Source organism: Ursus arctos, unplaced genomic scaffold, assembly GCF_023065955.2.
Source record: "Ursus arctos isolate Adak ecotype North America unplaced genomic scaffold, UrsArc2.0 scaffold_9, whole genome shotgun sequence".
Classification (NCBI taxonomy): Eukaryota; Metazoa; Chordata; class Mammalia; order Carnivora; family Ursidae; genus Ursus; species Ursus arctos.
Genome location: NW_026623111.1, coordinates 73,748,261 through 73,775,303, shown reverse-complemented (window position 1 = coordinate 73,775,303; position 27,043 = coordinate 73,748,261). Strand labels below are relative to the sequence as shown.

The following is a 27,043-nucleotide window of genomic DNA, read 5'->3' as shown; positions in this document are numbered from 1 at the left end:
TTGTCTAAATTTGCATATAATTATTTAATCCGAAGTCTCAAATGGAGAAGTGATAAGTAAGACTATCGCTGTTGCTAGAATTACATAAATGTGTATCCTCTGTGTGTTAACATGGTGGAGGAGAATATTGATATTTTGAGCTGAAAAGCTGATAAAAGCTTCTTTTGCTTCACAACTTGAGTGCAGTATTTCACTTGACTGTAATTCATAAGTTTCCTGTAGGCTAAATATTTTATATGTGGAGTTAAATACACAGAAGTATTAAATGTAATACATTTCTGACAGTGATATAATTTGAGGCAGAAACTTCCCATCACATTTACATACTGCTGAGTAGATGGGGCACTCAAGCTTAACATACTAGGTGAAAATCAACAAAGGCATTCTGTGGGCCTGTCAGGGAAGGGAAGAGCAATGAAGCAATGATTAGTGTGTGTTTACGTTTTCCAGGCAGAGTCCTATGTTTTTGTGTGTGTGTGTGTGTGTGTGTGTGTGTGTGTATTTTAAACAGGTAACAAACTGAAGCTCAGGGGCTTCAAATAGCGGTGTTCATTGAATTTATATTGATTCCAACTTCTTTTTATTTTTCCATATTTTAGCTTATATTTTTCCCCTGTTGGTGTCAGTTAAAATTATGTACTACATTTAGGGGAATCTACTACTAATTTCTCAGGATCATGACCAGGCCTCATGGCTAGGGTAGAGGGCAGTTATGGGCACAAACTCCATTTCATTTCCCTCTAGAGTCTAAACAGAAGCTTATGTCTAATATGTTATCTTGGACTCTTAAAGAAACGTGTAAGAGAATACTGATAATTGTCAGAGATTAACAGGTAAATTCTCCTAATGCTTTCCACAAAATTTGTGACTAATTTTAACAAGGAAAAAATAGGTGTAAATATAGAAAAAATAAGAATTCAGAATCAATCTTCCTGGGTTAATTCAATGGTCACATTATGTTATGATGGTTCAGGTATAAACTACTATGCAGTCTGCTAACAATTACATTTGTGTGTGTGTGTGTGTGTGTATAAAACATATATTTACTGTGTACAAGCACAAATCATTGACTTATTTCAATATTGGCAGATTCATTCATCATGCTTTATTTTGTATATCTGTTACCTGATATACCATTTTAAACTTAAACATTAAGAATATTCAATAATGACTCTGTCTGTCTGCCTTCCTGCCTTTCATCTTCCCCATTTTCCTTTCTTCTTTCTTTCCTATTTTGTTTTCTGACTCCTTCTCAGGGCCTAGACAAGGTAGAGGTGATTAAAGTATTTGGCTTGAGCATGAAATTTAAGGGAGCACCAAACTGAATAATTAAGTAATATCTTAATGCAAAATTAAAAAAAAATAAGAATTCATAAAAAGGCCATAAAGAATAAAATATTAAAAAATTAAATAAAGGCTGTTATTTGGAGCCAGTGCCATTTGGAGCCACGTCTATACATAGTGATTATATAGTTTTTTGGCCTCTCCCTTAAATTATGCACCTGAGGTGAGTGCCAAACTTACTTGACCCTAACCTGGCCCTACTCTGCATTTCCTGCCTTGCTTTTTGCCTTCCAGACAATAAGCATAAAACGAGTACATAAAACTGATCATGTTACCAACCTAAATACATGAAATTATACATGTCAATCTTCTCTGATCGTAGTAATAGATCTCAGTGAAGTAAACATACAGAATGAGACTGAGATCATTAAAATTAGCTCAAAAAGTGTTTGGGACCTATTTTATTTATAGGACAAATTATTTTATTGAGAACTCTTTAAGATAATAATAAGTTGTACCATCTAGAATCTAATAAAAAAGCAAAAATATCTTGTTCCTACGAGGACTCAGGCTTAGAAATTTGGGAGGTTGAATTCATGAGGAAACTGACATTGATTGCTATCAAAGATGATCTTAGTCATTTAAGTTGGAAAGAAAGACTAAGAAGCAAGCTTGAAACTGAGGTATTTAATTCACTAAAGATTTACAGAACTACTTCTGCATATGTGAGTATATATATCCCTATAGAGACATAGGGATAAACTGACAAATCAGGTATGGATCCTGACCCAAAGTAGTATGCAGTCTAGAAGGACAGATAGACACAGACAATTACAATGCTCAGAAGAAATCATATGTGGGGATGGAAAAATTATTAAGAGAGTATAATGGAAAAGGAAAATATTTTAAGCAAGAGAATCAGGAAAAGCTTCTTGGTAACTGAGATAGATTTTGAAAATGAATAGCCAACGGACAGAAAAGGAAGTCAATGGGAGGAGTGCATTCTTGATCAAAAAAGAAAAAAAAAAGAGAAATGAGCAATATTTGGTACATAAGAATATTGAGGCATTTAAGGGAAAGCCAGTAACGTAGTTTCGTAGAAATATAAAGCATATATATGAAGCAGAAAAGAGGATACCTATATGTGTATTTAGTACAGGTGTTCAGTAAATATTTTCAATAAAAATAATGAATAAAGACTGAAAGGAAGGATAATGCCAAATTATAGAGACTTTTGAATACGAGGATAAACAAACTGCACTGAAGATAAAGTAGAACACTTAATGGCTTTTGAACACAGATGGGATTGCTATCAGAACTATACTGGGTGGGAGGGGGCCACCAGTTAGCTAGTTCCATAGTCCAGGAGGGTAATAATAATGATAGGAATTGCCAAACTAGAAGTAGAAAAGGAGAGGACCAATGAATGGGAGAGATGCTGGAGAGGCAGGATTGATAGTTAAAGCAATTAATTGGCTCTGGAAAGAAAGACGAAAAGCAATGAAAATGACTCCTCAGTTTCTAGCCTGGATGGCAGGGAGGGCATTGGTGTTCTCAACAGAAATAAAAACACACAAAAAGATAAGCATCAACTCGCACAGAAGGATAATTAGTTCAGTGTTAAGACATAAGGTTGGCAGGAGCACTGGCAGGGCAATGCAGGTAGAGACGTGCAGCGTGCAGATAAGAGTTGTCTTGTTCCCCCAAATTTAAATGCTGTCACAAGGGGAGAGGCAACATTTGCCACTTGATGTGCCCCTCACTTAACCTCTTCTTCCTGATTAATTGCATGTAAGGAGCAAAGATAGCAAAGGTTTTGTTCCTTAGTGTTGAAACATTCCAGAAAATCGTGTATACATATAAAAAAGCCTGGTAGTATCAATTAAGATGATACAAGATTTTAGATTACCTAGACGTATCTGACGCTCTGGATATCTAAAGCGTCTGGTTGGAAGATGATAGAATAAGATAAGTGGCTTTCTTACATTGAACGATAGCACCGGCTAATGTTTCTCAAACTCTGGTTACATCAGAATCACCCGAGGAGCAGGTTAATACATGATATTGCAACGCCACCCCCAAGAGTCTCTGATTAGGTAGTTCTGGAGTGGGAGCTAAGAGTTTACACTTCTCACAAGTTCCTAGGTAGTGTTGATGCCACTGGTCCAGCGCTCACACTTTGAGCACAAGGGCTTTTACATAATGCCTAGAAGAGTGATTCTAACAAGATACTCTGCGAATAGTCATCAAGAGCACCTGGCTTGCTTGGTAAAATTCTAATTCTTGAGGTCCCAGCCCTGACCCAGTGAATCTTAAGATGTGGGTTTGGAGTTGGGGAATAAGCATTTTATGCAGCCACACTAGGTAATTCTTAGTATCCTATAAAGTTTGAGAACCACTCAAATTGTGGTGTGAATTTTAATTAGCTTTTTGGGGACACTAGAGTTTTAAGTTCTATAATTGATAGAACAAGTGAGCAGGAGTGAAGAGATATGGTCTGTAGTTATAAACCTTGACACCAATTAGTTGTGTGGCCTGAGGTAATTCATTTAACCTTTCTAGGTGTAATTTTCTCATGCATAAAATAAAATAATTAAACTGAAAGATCTCCACATTCCCTTTCAGCTGTATGACTGTGATGAATTCTGGGAATCAAAGAGCAGGTAATAGAGATAAACATTTCCAGAGAGTTTAGGAAAATGAACACTTCTCAACTGGGCATGTCAGAATAGCATGGGTTTGGTTTGGTTTTGTTGAACTATGCATTCCTCTTCTCCCATTCTGATTTGCTTCTCTTGCTACTTCCAATAAGTTGTTAGATTATTGGTCTCTTCTGCCTTTGAGAATCACTCTTGGGTGAGTCATTTTTGTGGGTTGGGTTAAGTCCTACCTCTCATGAATGCTGAGCTTTAAGTGACTCCCCAGCAGAGCCTAATTTCTATTGGAATAAATGATGGATATTACAACAATTTGAGTTTGTTAGCCAAAATAGTGCCTCTTAAAAAATGATTATTAAAATGGAACTTAAATTTAGATGTACCACCTGACACCTATTAGGATGGCTGCCATCAAAAAAAAAAAATCAGAATAAGTGATGTTGAGGATGTGGAGAAATTGGACCCTGTGCACTATTGGTAGAAATGTAAAATGGTGCACCCGGCATGGAAAACAATATGCTATTCCTCAAAATATTAAAGATAGAATTACCATATGATCCAGCAATTCCACTTTCGGGTATATACCTAAAAGAACTGAGAAAAGGAACTCAAATATATCTGTACAACCATGTTCTTTAGCAGCATTATTCACAATAGCCAAAAGGCGGAGGAAACCTAAGTACCTGTCAACGAATAAATGGATGAGCAAAATGTGGTATACGCTTACAATGAAATATATTTAGCCTTAAAAGGAAGGAAATTCTGACATGCTACAACATGGTAAACCATGAGAACAGCATACCAAGTGAAAGTCACAAAAAGACACTTTCTGTATGATTCCACCTACATTAAGTTCCTAAAGTAGTCAAATTCATAAAGGCAGAAAGCAGAATGGTGGTTTCCAGCAACCTGGGGGAGGGAAGACTGGGGAGCTATTAGTTAATGGATATAGAATTTTAGTTTTGCAGGATGAAAAGAGCTCTGGAGGTGGATTGTGGTGGTGATGAGTGTATAATAATGCAAATGTACTAAATGCCACTAAACCATACAAATAAAAATGGTTAAGATGGTAAATTTTACATTACATGTATTTTATAATTTAAAATAAATAGGGGCACCTGGGTGGTTCAGTTGTTAAGCGTCTGCCTTCAGCCCAGGGCGTGATCCTAGGGCCCTGGGATCGAGCCCCACATCTGGCTCCCTGCTCCGCTGGGACTTATGACTTATTTTGTACTTTTGAATTCCTGTGTTTAATATTATAATAGAAGAAATAAAGAGAAATTTGAAAAGGCAGGTTATTTTCTAGCAAACATAAGTATGGTTTTATGTTATAATATATTTATTACCCCCAAATACTATCAAGGCATTGAAATTTTATTTATTTTATTATCTCCTAGACTCAGTTGGTGCCAGGTGGTAGAGCCATAAAGGAGTTTCCAAAACATATTGATTTAAAATAAGAAAAATAATAGTGTTATAGATATTTAACAAGAAAGGAGGAATTTGTAATCAGAAGCTTCAGTATTCAAGTTGACAATTAATCTGTGAAATGTTAAAGCAGGAGGATACGGTAGTAATCATGGCATTTAAGCTTTAGTAGCAGGACTGAATTCAGTAGTCGAGAAGCAGAAAATCACAGTAGAACGCTGAGCACATAAATCAGAGTGAGGGGAGAGGGGGGCCTTTGAAGACTTGAAAGGACAACCGGGGGCTGGAACTCCCAGGAATGCAAATAAAACCTATAGAGGCTGCTAATTCTCCTACTGCAGGAACGAGGGTTTGATGAGAAACTAAAAATTCAAAGTATGTTGTGAAAGGTCTTTAGCTAAATGCAATGGAAAACAAGTATGTCGGCACGAAAGTCCAATATCTTCGCTATAGAAAAACATTTCAAAAACTTGGAGCCCTCTCAGCATATATCTGTTACTAGGGAAGTAAGTATTATAAAATTCTTATTTATATTAATATTCCTAGGGATAATGGGAAAATAGCAAACAGTGGCCAGCTCAGAGGCATATTTACAAAATCATTTAGCTTTTCCCACTTTTCACAAAGTAAATGCTGCTCTTTGAAAGTACTGTCTGGCAAAAGAAGTGTTGTCTTATGAAGTGTCCATTTGGGCGTGTGGATTTATATTAGGGCTGGACCGAATCACGTGTGCTTGCCAGTACATCTGTTTAACTGATGGTATAAATGCAGCTGTGGACATGGATGAGAAAAGTCTGGAGGGTTAAAGGTAGAGTGACCAAAAAAAATCCCGAAGTACTATTATTCATCTTTTAAAAAGAGGATTGAAATTGACAAGAACAAGTCAAGGAAAAAAGGATCAAAGAAATAATTTAGCATTATAAAGATGATGTATAGAAGTAGTCCCATTTGAAAAAATGCTCAATCTAGTAATCAGAAAAGTGAAAATAAAAATGAGAGACTTTTCATTCATCATTTTGGCAAAAGGGAACATATAAAAGAGTAATATCATCTACTTTTGGCAATTTCAGGCAAGAAAGTGGAAAAATAGAACTCTCTGTTGAACTGAAAGTAGAAATTGTTCAGCATTTTCAGACAGTACTTTAAGAGTGGTTATTAAATTTGTAAATGCATATACTCCTTAACTCAGAATCCTACATTTATGACTGTATTTACAAAAGAAAATAATGACAAATATATAAAAATAAATGTTCATCGTAGCTGCTTATAGGAGATAAATACAAGAAACATTCAAAATGTTCATCAAAGTTAATGATTTGATAAATTACAATAGTTCACCGAATATTTTGAAGGTATTATAATGATGTATAAATATAGATGTTAACTTAAAAGATGTTAATGACAGAAATTGGTAAAGACAAAGGCAGAGAACATTTCATTAAAAAGAAGTCCAAATGGAAACCAAACAAAAAACTGTATTCATATATGTGCCCATGAAATAAAGTCACGAAGATGTGCACCCTGCTATTTTAATGGAGGTTAACTGAGGGTAAAACTGGATGGATGGAGTGAGCTGATTTTAAAATTATGGTGGAATTATACTTTATACTTTTTTGCATGTTTCCAACAGAAATGTTTAAAATGTATGAGCATTTTCCAATTTGGGAAGTAACTGTTGAGAGTAAGAACTAAACCAAGGCAATGAACCATTTACACTATTTGTTGGATAAAGAAGTTTGTGAACATAATGGAACCAAAAGGAAACAAAGATGTGCCTCCCTATCATTATTCATCCTGAGGAACTACAAAGCAGGTATTCCTTTGTAGAAGGAATGCTTGAGCTCCAGGACGTGTGTTCAATGTGGACTGACAGCTGAGGCTTCGTGCTCCAGCTAAGGGACTGTGCAGCGACCCGGGAGGTGCACTTCTCTCGTGTGGCTATTAAACAGTTTGAAATTAGGGTCTTAAGTCTGAGTATTAGCTCCAGAAGGATTCTCAGAATTCATCTATTTCATTTCCACAACTTTTAAGATAAAGGAAGAAAACTGAGGTCCAAAGTGGCTGTATCTTCTTTCCAATCCAGACATTTCTTTTCCAATATTTTTAATTATTCTTTTCACACCTTCTTGGTCATTTAGTTAAAGCGATACAGTGAACTTCCAGTTGGCAGGTTCAGATGATACGCACCCCAGCAGGTGTCTCTGAGCCACCCGCACAAACCGCACCTCTGAGTCCCTCTCACTGTACTGGAACACTGTAATGGTTGATCTTATGTGTCAACTAGACCAGGTCACGGGATGCCCAGATATGTGGTTAAATATTATTTCTGGGTGTGCCCATGAGTGTGTTTCTAGAAGAGATTAGAATTTGAATTAGTAGACTGAGTAAAGCAGATTGCCCTCCCCTATGTAGATGGACAGTATCTAACCCGAGGAGGGCTTGAATAGAACAGAAAGGTAGAGGAAGGTTCTCTTTCTCTCTGCCTGATTCTTCAGCTGGAACGTCAGTCTGCTTCTTCCCTTGAACTGTCGTGTACACTGTTAGCGCTCTTAGCTCTCAGGCCTTCAGAATCACACTGGAATTTAAAGCATCAGCTTTCCTGGGTCTCTAGCTTAAAGACAGCAGATGGTGGGACTTGCCGGCCTCCGTAACTACATGAGCCAATTTCTTATAATAAATCTCATTTTGTACATAAAAGTACGCTGACACATATACACACATACAAATATATGAATGTAAGATATGAATATATATATATTGTTGTTTTTCTCCAGAATAACTTCACCAATATAAGCACCTTATATCGAACTGCAACTGCTTTTTATTTCCTGCATGTACTGTGTTCTTCTTACCTCCATGTTTTTGTTCAGGCTGTCTCCTTATCCTACTTATTCCTATCTCTCTTTTACTTAATTAAATCCTTCTTACTCTAAGATTAACATTACTTCCTCTTGGAAGTCTTTGCGGTCTGAACTAGCCTCATCCCTCAGGCTATGGTAAGTTCCCTTTCTCTGTTCTCTGGGCATCTCGTACATTTCTCTGTAGATAAACTACTCCACTGCATTTTGCTGCCCCACTCTCACTAGACTAATCCATTTCTGCATCCTCTGTGTCTATCATGGTTTCTAGTTCTTAGCAGCCACTGAATAAATGTTTGTTGATTAAAGGAATGAGTGAATGAGTAGATGAATTGGAATTGAATGTAGCTAATTAAAAGAAGAATTGGAGCAGGTCTGGCTTTCATGATGGATTAAATCACTATATAAAAAAGCAATTTTAAAATCACACGCTCTGTTAATGGCAGCGTAGTACTATCATCTTTATATACAAGAGACTCCACTTTATTGCTTTCACTTTAATTTACAGAATCTATATCTATATCCGTTTTTTTCTGGGCATCTAGAAAAAATCTTTTCAGTTTTCAGTTTGCTTTGCATGCTGTAAGACCTAACATATTCTAACTCAAGTTAAAATGCCTGTGACTGTCAAAGAAGGATATAGTTTCAGACTTCACCTTTACCCTTTGAGAGAATATCTAATCAAGACTAATTTTGATTTCAAACATCCATGAAGATTATTAAAAACAAAAATAAGTTTAAAAAATGTTAATAGTAGGGGTGCCTGGGTGCTCAGTTGGTTGGGCCTCCAATCTTGGTTTTGACCCAGTTTATGACCTCTGGGTCGTGGAACTGAACTCCAAGTGGGGCTCCATGCTCAGCACAGAGTCTGCTCGAGATTCAAGATTCTTTCTCCCTCCCTTTCCCTCCTTCTCTGCTCCTCCCACTGCTCCTGATCTTTCTCTCTAAAATAAATAAATAAATAAATAAATAAAATCTTTGAAAAAAATAATAACAACACTCAATCCCAGGCATTAAAAATGCATTGACAAGGCTTCTGGGAATGATCTGTGTGTGTGTGTGTGTGTGTGTGTGTTTAATTTTATTTATTAATTTAGAGAGAAAGTCAGGGAGAGGGAGAGAGAGAATCCCAAGCAGACTCCACATTGGGCATGGATCTTGATGCAGAGCTCAGTCCCAGGACCCTGAGATCATGACCCGAGCTGAAACCAAGAGCTGGACTCTTAACTGACTGAGCCACTGTGGGTTTTTTTTTCTTTTCTGTTGTTGTTTTTATTGTCGCACTGATTCTCTTCTTTCAGTATGTGATAACTGACATGGACCTAAAACCTTGGATTTTGGGGGAGCAGAAAATATGTCAATGGGATCTGAGCTCCCAGATGCCTGGTGAAGTGCTAAAGTAAATCATATCCTGTTTGTTGAGATCATGTGGCAAAAGGGCAAATGTAGCAAAAGCACTGCTACTTCCAAGCCCAGCGGTACGACAACCCAGGACTCCTGGCATTTTTGAAGACCCAAAGTTGTTTAGTATTTTATTTTGATTTTCCCCAAGTTGTGTTCAGTCTGATTATTCATTTCTGTAATGGGTCCTAACCATGATTTTAAGGTCGTATACTCAGTATATTACCAAGTCACTCACTGAAGCCTAAGTTAGGTCTTATCCTCTCTCTGCTCATAACTGTCATCTCCCTTGGCATTCTTACCCAATGCCAAATGATGTTATAGCGCTCAAAGGGGAAGGGGAATGGAACAACCAGAAAAGAGAATATGACCAGTGTGGTTCATAGGTTTGAGATGCATAAGACCAGGAATTACTATATGTAAACCCGTAACACTTGAAAATTGTTTTCTCCTCACAGCCTTTTTTCTTCTATGTAATTTGGTTCCTGCTTGTTTCATTCTCATGATCCATGAGATCATTACCTGAGTTGAAACCAAGAGTTGGACACTTAACCCACTAAACCACCCAGGTGCCCACTGATGGGAATAATTTTGAGTCAAAGGGTTTTAAGAGACTGTCCTAAGCCCTGCCTATATCCTCAATCTGTTTTTTGTTTTGTTTTGAAATTTCCTATAACCTTCTTTTGCTGACTAGAACTTGCTTCTCTTACGCAGATACTACATTGCCTTTGGTCTTCTCAAATGGTGGCTATTTTTCTCTTCCACAACATTCTTATCACTAGGGCTGGATCATGGGTAGGTATCCTTTTTGCCCCTTGAACCACTTCTAGAGCCTTGGCTTTGAAGCTCATGCTATCAGACTATACTCATTCCTACTGCGGGCATCTGCTGACTGTGTCACTCCAACATTGCTCAATGATTTTACCACTTGGCTCTCTGTCACTCTTTCAAATTCTAGTTCTTTGGTTATTCTTGGTGATTTGATTATTCACATAGACATCCTTTTCCAGTACTTGGCTTCTTCTTCTCCAAAGATTGTGTCTTTCCTCCTACCTTAGCCACCCACTCCCATGTCATATTTTCAATACTAGCAACTCTCTTCATCATCTCAATTTCAAATGTGTCATCTTGGAACCAACTTTGTATTATTTCCAATCCTGTCCTTCTGGTTCATGGACTCCTACAGTTCTTTGGTCCCATCCAGACCAACAGTCCATTGTTCCTGGTATCCTCAATCTCCTCTGGGTCACCACTTTCCTCCTACATAGTTGAGATTCCATGATTCATAATAATGATAATTTCTTTGCACATCCTCTCAACTTCCTCACCCCATTGTTTTCTACCATGCTTATCTGGTAAACACCAATTCTGGTGAAATCTATTCTCTGTGGACTCCATGTTTATGCTTGGGCAGCTGATGATGGCTATAGAAAAGCCCACAATCATGCTGACTGGTTTCAATTTATTGTCATGATGACTATTGCAAAAGAACTTTTAGTATTTCCTAGGAATACCGTTACATTTCACTAGTCTACTGTCTTTCCTGTTCTCCGGAACAATCATTCCTATCTTCTTTCTCTTCAGATCTCCAGAATCTTTATCCTATTGCTTATACTTTGGTGATGGCCTTGGTTCCTATTTTTCTGAGTAAATACAAACAATCAAAAATGATCTTCCATATATCCCACTACCATATCTTCCAAATTATCTGTGTGTATACTCATATGTTCTACCTTCTCTCTTCTTACAATGGATGGACTGTGCTCCTCAATTCAAACTGCCCACTTGTGCACTAGATCTCATGACTTATCACCCACTCAAGGACAGATCTCCAGCAGTTCTCCTGTCTCTCTCCTGCACCATGAATTTTCCACTCTTTACTGTATCATCCCATTAGTATACAGACATTGTAAATATCTTTTTTCTTAAAAAAATTTTCCCAAACCCCACATCTCACTCTAGAACCCTCCCCACTATTACTCAGCATTTCCTTTCAACAAAGCACCTTTAAAAAGTGCCCAGTCTAACAAAACAAATGAATGAAGAAAAAAAGAGAAACAACAACAACAACAAAAAGACTCTTAAATATAGAGAACAAATGGGTGGTTGCCAGAGGTAAGGTGGGTAGGGGATGGGTGAAACAGATAAAGGGGATTAAGAGTACCCTTGTCATGATGAACACCGAGCATGTATAAAGTTGTCAAATCATTGTATTGTACACCTGAAACTAATAAAACATTGTATGTTAATTATACTTGAATAAAAAAATTAAAATAAAAAATACGTAAATAAAAAGTACCCAGTTCTGTAATCTCCACTGCCTCTCTTCTCTTTCTTTTTTCTCTCCAATCTAATTCTAATTCCTTCTCCTTTCTCTCTACCAGATCCGCTTTTGTCAATGTCACTAGTGACTGCTGATCTGCAAACAAATCATTAATTCTCAGTCTTCACCATACTTGATCTAGGAGCATCATTTGACAGAGTTGATCATTTGAACCTCCTTGAAACACTTGTTCATTTGGCTTCTATACAAGCACTCTTGGTTTTGCCCCTGCTTCCCTGGCAGAGCCTTCCCCGACCCTGTTATACCCTTTTTAACTCTCCCTCCTCTAAACACTAAATTGTCCCATGGATTAGTCTTTACATAGCTTTCTTCCCTAGATATTTACACATCCTTAGTCATCAAGTCTTATGACTTTAAATACAGACTCTATGCTAGTAATCTCCAATCTCCAGCTAGAATTTTCTGCTAAACACTCAACTCATATATAGAAAGCAGCTTTCTTGGCATCTCTCTTGGATAATTAATAAACATTTCATATTAACTATCATGCCAAAGGCAAATTCTCATTTGGCTTCTCAAATCTGCTCTTCCCATAGTTTTCTCAACCTTAATAAAAGCCAACTTCATTCTTCCAACTACTTAGGCCAAAGATGTTGGGCTCATTTTTAACTCCTCTTTTTTATACCCGACATTCTGTCTTTTAGAAAATTTTGTCAGAATTACTTTCAAAATATATTCAAATTCAATCACTTCTCACTACTTCCACTATAAGCACCCTGGTCCGTCCACCATCATGTCTCACTTGAATTATAACAATAGTCTCCTCACTCTTCTCCTTTCTTCTAGCCTTGACCTCTCCTATTTTCCACACAGCACTGTAAGTGGAACCTTGAAAAGTAAGTCAGCTCATGTCACTCTCCTGCTCACAACGTCAGAATTATTCAAAAGTCAAAGTTATTTAAATGGCTCCAAGGTATATCAGTGATTTTCATCCTTTATTGTGAATCAGAATCACCTGAATGGATTTAAGATATTCAAATCCTTTCCATTTCCCAATTAAGATACAATGGGTAAAAGGGGATGAAAAGTACAAACATCTAATTATAAAATACATAAGTCATGGGAATGTAATGTATAGCATGGTGATATAGTTAATAATACTATATTGCATAGGTAACAGTTGCTAAGAGAATAGATCTTAAAAGTCCCATCACAAAAAGAAAATGTGTAATAATAGTCACTGATGTTAACTAGACTTATTGTGATCATTTTGCAATATACACAAACATAGAATCATTATGTTGTATGCCTGAAACTAATATAATGTTATGTTGATTATATCTCAATAAAAAAAATATACAACTGGAACTTTAGTGGGGCCCACACTTGAACATTTTTAGGCCACCCTCCTGCCTAACTCACACTGTGATCTTATTTCCTACCCCTCTCCCCTGCATACCCTATCCACCCCCCATGCACCCTTCTCCAGCCATACTGGTCTTGACATTTCTCTCTATTATGCCAAGCGACCTTCTGCCTCAGGAATTTTGCAGTAATATACCTTCTGCCTGGAGCACTTCCTGTCCTCACTGTCTCCCCACTGTCTTCATGGGTCATACCCCATCCTCTTTCAGGTCTCTACTCAAATGTCACTTTCTCAGAGGTGCCTTCTGAGACCACTTTATCTGTGATGGCAACATCCCTCTCCCTTCTCTGCTTTCTTTCATTCTTACCTTTCCAATTTTTCTTCATAGCACATGTTTCTGTGCTTGTCTATTATTTTCTCTCCACTACAAAATAATCTCCATTTGGGCAGGACTTTCCTTGTTCTGTTTAATTCCTGATACCCAGAACAATGCCTGGTAAATAGGTGCTCACTGAATATGTGTTGAATGAATAAATAAAACAACAGGTTCAATCCACCCATTTTTTTCAGCCACAGATCAATAAAGAGGGTGGGCTTATCTCACCATTTCATAAGGTCTAGAACTTGTCTTTCTGCAGCAATCCTCAAAAATCCTTGATATTGGCCCATTTGACATGACCAATCTTTTGTCTTGGTTTTCATTTCAATACTCCAATTTTCCAGCTGGCATTAGAGCTGGGGCCTGAGCCCAGTGGCTTTGCTCCACACCTGGACCTTGTCAGTTTCCCTTTCCCCAAACTGCTCTGGGACCTGTGTGGCCTAATTAGCTTTGCAAATTGATGCTATCTTTCTGATTGAATACTGCGGCTGCCAACACCATCCCTCACTTCCCTGTTGCCATAGTATCCATCGGATTTTTATATCTTCTTTGAACTCTGTAGTCTGAAGTATTATGCAATTACCGTTGGGATCCTCTGGCTAGGATTTTAATCCTACCAATCCTGATTTTCTTTCCTTCCTGAGTAGTCTTCATTGCTGGGGTTTTAGAATAATTTGTTCTTCACCACTTGAGTTTAATAGGTTATCAGGAAATGAATATTGCCCTCTAAATAACAAGATACTTCTCTATTTCAGGGCTACACACAGATCCTTCATTCCTCGTCAGATCTTCACCTATCATTTGCCAAAAATGAGTTACACCGTGTTACTTTTCTGTTCAAAACCTTCCTAAATTTCCTATCTCCCACAGAGTAAACGCCCACTTAGAATGTTTTATACAGCTCTGTATCAGCATTTTCAGACTTTAGTATGCATCTGAATCACCTGGGAATCTTCTTAGACTGAGATTTACATTGAGAAGGACTTAGGTGGGGCCCAGGAGTCTGCATTTCTAACAAGCTCCCAAGAGATGCTGATGTTGCTAGTTCACAGGATTATGCTGTAAGGAACAAGGGCCTATATGATATGCCTTCTCCCCTACCACCTGGCTCTCTAATTCTCAGACTTTGTTATACTTCTGATATTATACCTTATTCCGGAGTTACACTAGCCTCCTTCACAGTCTTAAAACATCCAGGCATGCTCTCACCTCAGGGTCTTTGCATTGGCTGACCCTCTGTCTGAAAACATGTCACCCAGATATACAACTCTTTCTCTCTCTCCAACCTGCTTCACATCTTTATTCCAATGTCATTTTCTTAAGCCTTCTCTGGCCATCTGATCTAACAAGGCAGACCATCTCCCTCATGTCCCCCTTCTCCCTCTCCTACTTTTTCTCCTGAACACTTACCACTATTGAAATACAACATTTTTAAATTTATTTTATTTATTGTCTGCCTCCTCCATTAGAATGTGAGCTCTGTGAAGGCATTTTGCTTTCATTTATGTTTACTCCAGCGACCAAAATACTGGCTGATACACAGGAAGTGCTCAATAAATGATTGCTGAATGAATGCACTAAAAATTTCAGTTATATTTTTCATATACATTTTTTCTGCTTACACAAAAAGTCCTGGGAAAAGGAAGACAGAATCAAATTTGTTCTAGTTTAATTAGGTTAGTTGATACAGGTGAATGTCTCCCAAGAATAGCATATCAGAACTCATTTACTTAATCCTCATTTATACAGCTTTCTTTGATACGAGCAGAACAGTGTTAGAAGGGATAAAGCTCTACCTTCAAGTAAGAGAAACTGAATGAGACTAGTAGCACAATTAAGAACAAACACAACCTGAGACATTAATGGTATCTATTTAAAGTTATAATTAGATTGCAAGGTTTGTTTGCACAGTGATGCTGGCTTTCCTGGAAGGCAGTTACTATATATATGAATTCTTGTCAAAGACACTGTAGAAGAAGTTTGGCCTTTTGTGAAAAATTGACCTAGAAGACCTCTAAAGTCTTTTCTGGCTGAACAAATTAGAAACCAATGATAGAGAAGAGGAAGCTGCTGTGTGAGATGTGCAAGACTAGAGGCTAAAGTAAGAATCTACAATGACATTTCCTGTTTTATAGTTCTCAATCTTACAGACTCCCAGTGAGCTTTAGCAGGTGAGAAGGTAATATATTGGTTTTTGGTTGGTTGGTTTTGTGTTTTAAGAGAAGCCGGCCAAGACCTTGCAAACTGAACCAACATGCATTTCGTTATTATCTTTTTTTTTTTTTTTTGGTCTAATCAATTTTCAGCTGTCTCTGATTTTGACTGAAAGAATATGTACAACAAGCAAATTTCACTTTGATATCTTCCATTATGAATTCCTAAGAATATTCTTCACTGCCACTCTAGCAAATCAGAAAACTAAATAAATGTGGTATAATACTAGGTGACATGATTTGCAGTTTTAAACTCATAAGCCCTCTTTATCAGTAGACTATCAGGGAACAGAAATTGTTCCTACTTCTTTTATTAATTATCCTTTTCATTATGCTACAATTTTCACTTAACCTTAGAAGATAATTAATAATAAAGCTTTGTAGTTACAAATTGTTCGCCTTTACATTCTTTCAGGTAATCTTAAGGATCATTTTATGAACTTATGGCTCTAAATATACTATTTACTGATGCTTCCACAGATATATATATATATGGACAAAAAACATATGAAGTAGGAATTCTTATCAACATGATGAAATCCTGGGGCCCACAGATTTTTAGTAAGTAGTTACATTTACACATTTTAGTGTAAAAAATGAACTGTATTCAAGCCCGGGTTGAAATGCCTTTTGCAGGTTTTAATTCCCACACTGTGACCATTTTACAGATGAGTGAGTGAGTCTTAGAGAAGCTAAGTGATTTGCCCAAAGTTGTATACCTAAGAACTGGAAGAACCAGGAAAGAAAACCAGATAGTTTTCCCCCCTGCCCCGGCCTCCCTAGTTCCTTCTGTTCTTCATAATAGACTTTTTTTTTAATGTATGACATTTAATAACAGCATTAGAAACACTAACCCATGTCGAAAGATGATGGAATGGCTACATATTTAAAGAAAAAGAAGTGGCAAAACCTACAGAAGAATTCTAAATTACTAATAAACTAAATTCTAAATAACTAAATTTCTTAGCACATAATGCAAACTTATCAATAGCCTAGTATAAAACACTTTTATTTCATAGAATCTCATATTGAAATTTTCTCAGGGTGGGTATTTATAATTTCTTTTTACATATCCACAAATGTCAAATTAAATTCTACATGGTTAAAAGACACAAAGGTAAAAAAGAAAAGAAACAGAAAATGTAGGAAACTATATGTACAGGCTTTGAAAAGGAGAGGTTTTCTTAAGCAATCCTGAAGACCTTGGAAGATATATATTACATATATATATATATATATATACATATATATGTAATCTTAACACATACATGAGTATTTAAAGATTCTACATGACATTTGATATTCCATACCCTTATGATTTATTTTTTATTTTGGAAATGCTAGGATATAGGAAGTGTACCCAGTTTGCATTACTACAAAGAATATAAGGTATATCGGCTGTGTGTATACATGTGTGTGTGTCTGTGTAAGAACACAAGAATGAAGCAAGACCTTATCTACCTGTGTCGACTTGACTGGCTACCTCTGAAATTTACAAGAGTCTCTTAAGGTCTCACTATTTTGACTCCGCATACTCTTACCCAATCCCTATACATCAGCTATAGTGACCTTCTTGAAAGGTAATAATCACAATATTCCCTTATATTAGTAGCATTTTTTGCCATTCAAAGAGAATCCAGATTCCTAACTAAGGGCCACAAGGTCTTTCATGATCTATCCCCTGCCTACTAACCTCCTTCCATGTTCTTTTATTGGACATGTTCCAGTTCATGTTGATTTTCAATGGGTTTCTTTTTTTTTTTTTTTAAGATTTTACTTATTTATTCGATAGAGATAGAGACAGCCAGCGAGAGAGGGAACACAAGCAGGGGGAGTGGGAGAGGAAGAAGCAGGCTCATAGCAGAGGAGCCTGATGTGGGGCTTGATCCCATAACGCCGGGATCACGCCCTGAGCCGAAGGCAGACGCTTAACCGCTGTGCCACCCAGGCGCCCCTCAATGGGTTTCTTGAATGTACTTTCAGGCTCCTGCCGAGGCTATGCTTGGTTTGGATGCCCTGTCACCCTCTCTTCTACACGAACAGCTCCTGACCAGGCAGGTCATCACCAATATCTTATCTCCTCAGGGAACCATACTTGATCACTGTTCTGCAAGAAGACGTTCTCTTTAATTGCTGTAAGAGCACCTGAGTTATTTTTTCCACAGCACTTATCACGATTTAAATCATTTTATTTGATCACATATTTTAATTTTCTTTTCTCACCAGACTCTATATTTCATAGATCCAGTGAACATTTCTCTGTGGTGGAGTTATCTACAGTTTCTCCATCAGTGCCTGGTACATAATTGGCACTTAGCAAATATTGTATGAAAAAATGCATAAATAAATGATGAGTGAGTGAATATGTATTTTTTAAAATAGTTTTTGAGAATCTGTATGTCTGCATGGAGAAAAAAATGAATTTTCTCTGGAATGATATGGTATAGAAAGAGGTTATAAAGTGTGGAGAGCTTTGGCTTCTAAAATGGAATAGAAATATAAACTATGAATACATTCATCCCAAAGAAAAAAAATTCCTCTTAACAATTAACATGAAGGAAAGTAACTCTCCCCAAAATAACTTAGTATTCTTATTCTGAGATTTAAGTTCATTCACATTCTACGAGTACCTAGTAAAGCTTAAAATGTCTACCCTCCCATCTCCTCCAGACAACATATAGGTCCACTCACTCACCCACTCTCACCCACCCATCCTCCCAGTAATTATTGAACTTCTAGAAGCCAGTGGATTTTAGGATCAATACTTGGGTATTGGGAAACTGGGGTTAATGTAATAAGGGTGAAGGAGTTGGAAGCCATTGCTAACATTTCAAGGAATTCACATCCTAAAGCATCATTAGGACTTAGAAAGAGGTTCGTATCAGCATCATCAGTTTTTAAAATAATGATGTCAACTAGACTGACTCTAGGAAACCATAATAGCAGCAGCAGATAAAGGACATCATATGAAAAGGCACAGAATAATGCTAGAGCCTGTGTCAGAATATATTTAATAGCCATCAAAACACTCTCCAACATAGTATTAATAAGTTTACCTTTTTGAACAAGGAACTCAGACATGGGGTCCAAATTATTCTGCTGTGGAAGGTTACAGAGAAAAATGTATACCACCTTTGTTGCTGTAATTGACATTCATTCATTCATCCCACACTTATTTATTGAATGTCAACCATTGTGATTTTCACCGCGCTAGCCAATGGGATAATTTTAAACAAAAATCATTCAGTTCTCTCATGCAGAATGATAGGACTTGAGGAAGAAAGAATTACTTCTGTATATGTGTTTATAAACCACAGCCCAGAATAAAAACTAGCTTCATGTTTTACACGAAGGAATGCTTCGTAAGCCTTTTTTTTCCTCTGATAAAATAACTTCTAAATGATGGTTATTTAAAATAAGATAGATAGAAATAAAGATTTTCACTTTTGAAATAGAAATAGACATTTGCAGAAACCTTATTTGTTGACAAGATTAACTTTTACCTACCACATAATCATAAATAAAGATAAGGTTTTCATCTAAAAATAAAAGCAGTATAGAAAATACCCCAAGTCATTTGAAAGAATTGAATAACCCTAATGATATTTGGAATGGGATTTGTAAAAACCTTTTCAGTCTTTATGTGCATAAGTCCCTGACCCATTTGGAACAAAATACTAGCTCATGTTTTCTAGCTTTGGAATTCCACTGGAAACAGATCCATTAGACACAGCACAGAAGGCTGTGAATTCCCTCTGCTTAAGCACTCTGGCAACTCAAAATCTTCTTTAAATCAATAGGAGGTATAATTTAATTGCAAACTGTATGTCAAAGTTAAAATTTCAAAAAAGAAAATAAAAACAATCTCAATGTAGCGATATGGGAGACAAAATAGTAGACTATGAATGAAGAACAATGACCAGTACCTTTTGAATGCCTGCTTGGGATTCCAGAACGTTATTCTCTGATCCATTGCTTCTGTTGATCATCCGCCACATTTGGGAATACATGCTGTCCCTTTCAAAAGGATTCATTCCCTTCATTCGGACATGTTCATATACTGCAGAGTCCAGTACTGTGCCGTAAGGGATGTCTGTTTGCTTGGAAAGGTCCTGGAGAGATCTTCGTTATTAGGAGAGAAAAGAGACACAAGAAAAGAGTACTGAATATTTTCAACTATAAATAAAGTTATAAGCAGCAGAGAATAATATATGTAAATATAGATGTCAAACTGCTTTTCTTATTTTGTGGTTTCTTAACATTAAAATGTAATATATAAGGAGAATTGCTGTTAGAGTGTATGACACATGAATCATTAGAAGACAAAATCATTACTGAAAGAAAAACGAAAATTTCTAATGGTAAGGCAATGCTTTTTTTTGGTGAACCTTCACTGTGAAAAAAAAAAAAACAAAACCAAAACTAAATCTAACAATCCCATCAAAGCAAAAACAAATTAAATTAGATTGCTGATAATCTTATAATCATTTAGTTAAAAAAAAATCTATATGTTATAAACTCTAAGCCTATGTTCTTTTAGGTGGCAATGCTTACATATTTTTAAAAATAATTACATTTTGCATAAACAGCATATTTTGAGGTCAAGTGTACACTTAAAAATTAGTATTTATGTTAGTCACTATTTAACAAGTGGCTACCACATACACGCCAGCAACTGACATACATTATTCTCCCAGCAATGCCCCATTTCTCAGAAATATTTCACCCATTTTATAGATGAGAAAACTCAGGTTGAGAGTATAAGGCATTTGCTCAGTGTGGCACAGTCAGTGAGGCTTCAAAGGCTATAGTATTTTTACTGCAAGATGCTGCCTCTTATTTCTATATTTCTTTTGCTATATTTAACTTTGTGTGTGTGCACGTGCATGTATGTGTCTGTGGGTGAAAGAGAGAGAAAGAGAGGGGGAGAGAGAGAGACGTCTATTTGTATTCAGATAGAATAAAATTCATGCTTCTGGAAAGCTGAATATATTTTCAGCTTTCTCTCCTACAGAATAATGATCAGGATTTTCACATCGATCTTTGAGTTACAGATAGTGTCTACTTGTCCTAGGTTATTCATCTCAAATTGGTGGTCAATTTCCTTACATTTAAGTTTCTGAGCCACTCTATACTTTCTAACTCGGAGACCCGATTCCTGCTGCACTGAAGCTCATTTGAGTTCGTGTAGGTGCTCAACTCTAATGACTGAGGGTTAAGAACAAATACGTGTCTGTGGCATGCTGTTCAAAATTAGACGCCGGCATATTCGAGCTCACTAACCTCTGAAACACGATACCATATTTTGAACAAGAATAATCACAGCCCTCCACAACCATGGGTCATGAATCTCATGTTATGTATACCTCTCACCTTTTGGTCTGTTTCTAGATGGAGTTTGCTAATGATTTCCTGGAGGCCTTTGCAAACAACACTAGCATTGGGCAAGGGTATTGGGAATACTCTTGCAGGTCACCAGTTTCCATCTTGTGCAAACTGTATTGCAAACAATAAATTATGGGCTGTGTTTGCTAGAGGAGTATTCGTGCCAATTTCTAATGGTAACTTTCAGCAACATTTAATCTACATTTTATTGAGTTTTAGGTTGTTGATGTGTATCATTTACTCTACGGACACCACCCTGATAATTCCTTTTTGTTCTGTACTTCTGCATAAAATGATGCATCTAAAAATGACTATTTCCAAGGAAAAATTTACTGGAATATTCTACAACTATTAAACTAATTCTGTCATTTATAAAAAAAATAAAGGGACAGTATGAAGAATAATTGAGGGCGAAGGCTAGGGTACAACCTCATAGGAGAGTAACAGGGCATTTGCTCCTGGGACATCCCATAATTATCGTGTTAACAGTATAGCAATAAGACTTGTTTTCCAAGACCATGTACTTCTCACTGACTACTGTTTCCAGTAGTATGAGTGAAACTATTCAAAACATTAACATTTTAACATATTTCCCACCGTTTAGTGGAGGATGCTCTAAAGTGGTAACACAGGAAAAAGAAATGAAACATTTCAATACAGGTTATAACAGCAACAGCAAATAGCAATTTGTTCAGTACCTATAAGTACAAGGACCTATGCTAGGTAGTTGTATGGAGCTTGCACCTTCTAGAAACAGAAGGTCTCATGGCTGGAGAAGGCCATGTCACAGTTCATCAGAGACCCTCCCAGGATAGGAATGACCACCAGCTGCTTAGAAGGTTCAGCAATCAATCTTTGTTATAATTCTCAGAAGCTTTCAATTTGGTGGTGGTGAGATCATAATCTAAAATGTTTGTATGCCCATACTGAAATATATAATTTGTTTGCCAAAATAGTCATACCAAGAAAATACCATTAAATAAATTAACACTCCCTCTTAGCTTTTCATGAAAAGAAAATTGAAATCAAATATTAGGATCATTAATATAATCAGGTTTCTGTGGCATTACATCACCTTCAATATCAGCTTTACAACTTGAATATAGAATTGTAATACAAACAGGTTTGTTGGTGAAATTGATTTGTACACAATAAAAATTTTAAAGGAATTTCTTAATATATTGCCTATGTGAAATTCCTGTTGTCAGAAAAAAAAATTATTTTCAACACACTTCAAATTTAGAATAGCAGAGCATTCTGGAACTTAGAACAAAGGCATATTCCCTCTAGCTTCATTTCTGATATCAAGTTCAGCTTATAAATTTGCCTTGAGATATGCTTGCAATAAAAATTACAGCTTGTCTGATTCCGCATCGTTCCATTATAGTGCACTGAGATAGCACCAAAGGTGACAAAAATGAAATGAAGCAACATGAAGTGAGCGCAAACAGCTTATTACAGGAAGTCTAAGCTGTTTTAGGAGCCCGACACAGAAAGACAGTGACCATTTTATGTGGTCATTTTGTTATCTTCATGCTAGTAAGATTTTAGACTAATATCAGCAGAAATGGTATGGCGTGTAGCATGAACCCTTAAAAGAAATCTGGTAAATTATTCTACAAGTGGTAATCCTAAAAAAATTGTACCTGAAGTTCAACATCTGAGTATTGTTTAGATTTGCCAAATCATTGTTTTAAATGTAAAATAATTTTAAAATAATTAATAAGTACCTGATATACAGATTAATTTACCACGGCTACTGTTGTCATTTCATTCTTAACAATTGACAATGCATACCCAGGCCACAGAGGAAGTGGGAAAATCTAGAGCATTCTAGAAAAGAGTTAACTTGGAATATACTCATACTACTATATTCCATTTCTCCACTTAATCTCACACAACTCACATTTACCCACATAAAACTCAGCAAATGGTCACTCCGCAGGTCTGTTATACTTGAATCCTCTCCCAACCCCACACGCCCACTCATGCACACAAAATTAAAAACAAACAAACACAAAAATGAGGGTCTATAGTTCTAAATGGTGAATAATAAAAGAAAGCAAATGGTTTGCCACTCTAATCAGCCTTGTTTTCCCATCATCTTTTCAAAATTCTACTTTTATTTCTCCTGGTGTCCGATACTACTAGCAACCCATGGATACTAAAGAACACTGAGAGCTGATAGGTAAGTGATATTTACTTATTTGCATGAACATTACATGTACTTAGGACCTGTAATTTAGGGCACTTCTGTGAAGTCAATTTCAGGAATTTGGGTGGATCTAGGCTGATTGCAAACTCTTTCCATAAGAAAGATAAACACTTAAAACCCTTCAAGCATAGAAGATTAATTTTGATACATGTGATTCTCTGATATTAGATATTTGTGATTGCAGTAGCTCTGACATTGGGTCAGTTAGATTTTCAACTTGAGCAGATAGATTATTTATGAGCAGTGTGATGTTAACCCCTATTAACCTGAATTTCCTCAACTATAAATGGGGAGAGTAGGAGTGACTAAGGGTGAGTACAAGAGGACCTGTCATGTCAGCATTCAACCAACTTATCTATTGCTTTATTTTTGTTTTATTTTAATATTTTTAAAAAAATTTATTTATTTATTTATTTATTTAAAGATTTTATTTATTTATTTGACAGAGATAGAGACAGCCAGTGAGAGAGGGAACACAAGCAGGGGGCGTGGGAGAGGAAGAAGCAGGCTCCTAGCGGAGGAGCCCGACGTGGGGCTCGATCCCAGAATGCCGGGATCACGCCCTGAGCCGAAGGCAGATGCTTAACCGCTGTGCCACCCAGGCGCCCCAAAAAAGATTTATTTATTTTAGTGAGACGGAGAGAGGGGAAGGGAGAGAGCATGAGCGGGAGAGGCAGAGGAAGAGGGAGAAGATCTGAGATTCCCTGCTTAGCATGGCGCGGGACTTGGGCCTTGATCTCAAGACCCTGAGATCATGACCTGAGCTGAAACCAAGCGTCGGATGCTCAACCGACTGTGCTACCCAGGCACCCCTCTATTGTTTTATATGGAGATTATTATTATAATGATCCATATCCTAATAATGCCCTACTTAATAATTTCTAATGGATTTTGGTATGTGGCAGGATGACCTCTTTATATCGTTGAAGAGGAGATTCATGAACTGGGGAAGAATTAGAGTTTCATTTCCTTTCCAAGTACAAGATTTTATAAATCTTTGATACTGAATTGTCATAACTTTGAACGTGTTGCTACTTAATTACATTTTTAAAATTGTGAACTAATTAAAAATCCAATGCCTCTCCCCTTTGTAGTGAACTTTCACTCATATTTCTACCTCTTTTTCTTTAACAAGAGAATAGATCTTACCCATATAAACTTTAAAATAACACTTACAAATCTCTCTTTTCCATCTTCATTTTCAACATTTGAGCTTGGTTTCGTGGAATGCTCACCAACAAACAGCTTCCAGCTCTAACTCTGGGGAATTGTAAGTCTAGTCCCATTTTTAATGGAATAGGACAAGTCAATTTAAGTTATCACATCAGAAGGAATTTTTCTTCAGGGTGAAAAAAAATGGAACGCGGTCGATAGGGTGGGTGTTAAATGCTACAGGCAAAGGGGCTGACTGTGGAAGAGAGACAAACAAGTGGGGACATAAAAACAGTGGCTTCTAACTCAGTTCAGGTTTTTTTCTCCGGCAGTTTCTTCCTCCGGATGCTGATATCAGCAGCTACCAAAGGAGAAGATATTGGTCCAGCTCTAAGAGCCCATCAGTAAGCACATTAAAAGCCCGCCTGTGCCCACTGCTGTTCACTGGTGGTAGCAGCTGAGAGCTTGGAGAATTCAGAGGCAGGTTTTCCAGAAAAAAAAAAAAAAAATTGCTCCAAAATTTAAAACTTAAAAGAACAACTAATATGCCAAATAAAGATCCACTAGACTGAGATTTAGTGTCATTGTGACCTAAGAAGAAGAGATAAGTATTGCAAAGTGGACTGAGGTGTTTAGGTAAAGCAGGCCTGCCTCTGAGAGGTACAGCCAATAGCCAGCACTGGGCAACCTCTTAGTTTCTACAAATCTGGGCTTTGAAAATGCCAAGATTTGAATTTCAATTCTTGGACAAGTTATTTAATTTTCTCTAAATTGCAATACATTTCCCTATTAAATAGGGAAAATAATAATTTTGTAATAAGGTATGTGGAGGTTTGATGTGGATTGATACAAGACACTTACCTTAGTACTTAACACTTCATAAGTGCTCCATTACTGGTATTTTATTATTGTTTATCTATTATCACTACTACCACTATTACTCTTATTATGATCACTGTTATGCTCTGTTGTAATTTTTGGAATTGCCATATCCTTATTTTCCCCACCAATTAAATTCATTTCAGATTCCACACCCATGGCCTTTCTAAGTCCCCATCTCATCTAATCTTTCATCAACTTCTATATATTTTACTTCCTGAATCTTACAAATCTCTCACTACCTTTGTCCTCTCATTGCTAATACTTTCATCTTTTCTATCTAGAGAACTCTTTATTTTTTTAAAAGATTTCATTTATTTATTTCAGAGAGACAGAGAGAGAGAGTGCAGCAGGAGGAGGGACAGAGGGAGAGGGAGAGAGAGCATCCCAAGCAGATTCCATGGTAATCCTGAAGTCTGACGAGGGGCTCAATCCCAGGACCCTGAGGTCATGATATGAGAGGAAATCAAGAGTCGGACACTTAACCGACTGAGCCATCCAGGCACCCCTACAGACTTATTTCTAAATCTTGTCCCTATCTCTATTCTCACCCCCCTCTAATCCATCCTCCACACCACAGCTGAAGTGTTCTTTCTGATATATAAGTCTGATCCTATCCCTGTCTTATTTAAATACTTCCTATATACCCCATTGCCCTTAGAAAAAATCTCCCAACTCCATAGCACTCAATAGCCTTCCAAAATTTGGCCTAAAATTTTTTTCTATTCTTAGAAACACACTTTTGCCTCATTCATACTCCCATTATAGGACAAACAGACCATTTCATCATTCCTTGCTTGGTAAGCATTTGCTCTGCACAAGGTATCTCCTTGTCTACCTGGTGAATTCTTTCCCTTCACGGTCAAGGTCAAACTCAACTGCCTCTTTAGTGCTCTTCTAACACTTAGAATATGTTCACATTTTAGCATTCTGTTATGAAATGTTACTTCTTTGTTTAACTCATTAGAATACATGTTGTTGATCCCCATAATTTTTCTTTAAATTCATCCTTGAAACTCAGAACCTAGCCCAGGGTCTGGAAAATAGGAGTCAATGAGGCTCACATATTTTGGCTACTCATTTTTACTAGAAACATGCTTTCATCTTGGAAAGGCAGCATTCCCATTAAACTAGCATCGCATAAAAATGGGATTTTTATTATATATTACCAGCCATTCTGTGGGTGACTAACGATGGCCAGCAGTATTTTGTAGTTTAAAAAAACAACAACTAATTTTTAAGGGAGCTTTGGAAATTTCCCCTGTAACAAAATCAGCTGCAAAAGCTTTATCAGACTACCAGTGAATTGCTTAACAAGACATTTTGCCATGTATGTAAAATAAATAAATTCAGAGGCAAGGCAAATAAAAAAGAAAACCCAAACAAATAGAACTGAAATAAAGTATGTGGAGAAGCTAAAGTTATAATCCATAGTTCTGGTACACATAGGACCTGGTACAAAGTAGAATGTCTGTTCCTGAAAGGGATACTTGTCAAAGCATTGTGGAAACGGAGCTAATAAGTAGTGGTTCGTTTGATAAG

The 27,043-nt window shown here is 36.9% G+C and overlaps 1 protein-coding gene across 2 annotated transcripts in view; it reads right to left on the bottom strand.

Annotated features, from left to right (window-relative positions):
* Nucleotides 1-27,043, bottom strand: part of GRID2 (glutamate ionotropic receptor delta type subunit 2) — a 1,362,985-nt gene that overhangs the window by 171,575 nt on the left and 1,164,367 nt on the right. For both annotated transcript variants that reach the window (XM_048212019.2, XM_057309689.1), the window contains exon 13: nt 19,797-19,992. In XM_048212019.2, coding sequence (XP_048067976.1) covers nt 19,797-19,992 — 196 coding nt within the window. The remainder of the gene's footprint in view (nt 1-19,796; nt 19,993-27,043) is intronic.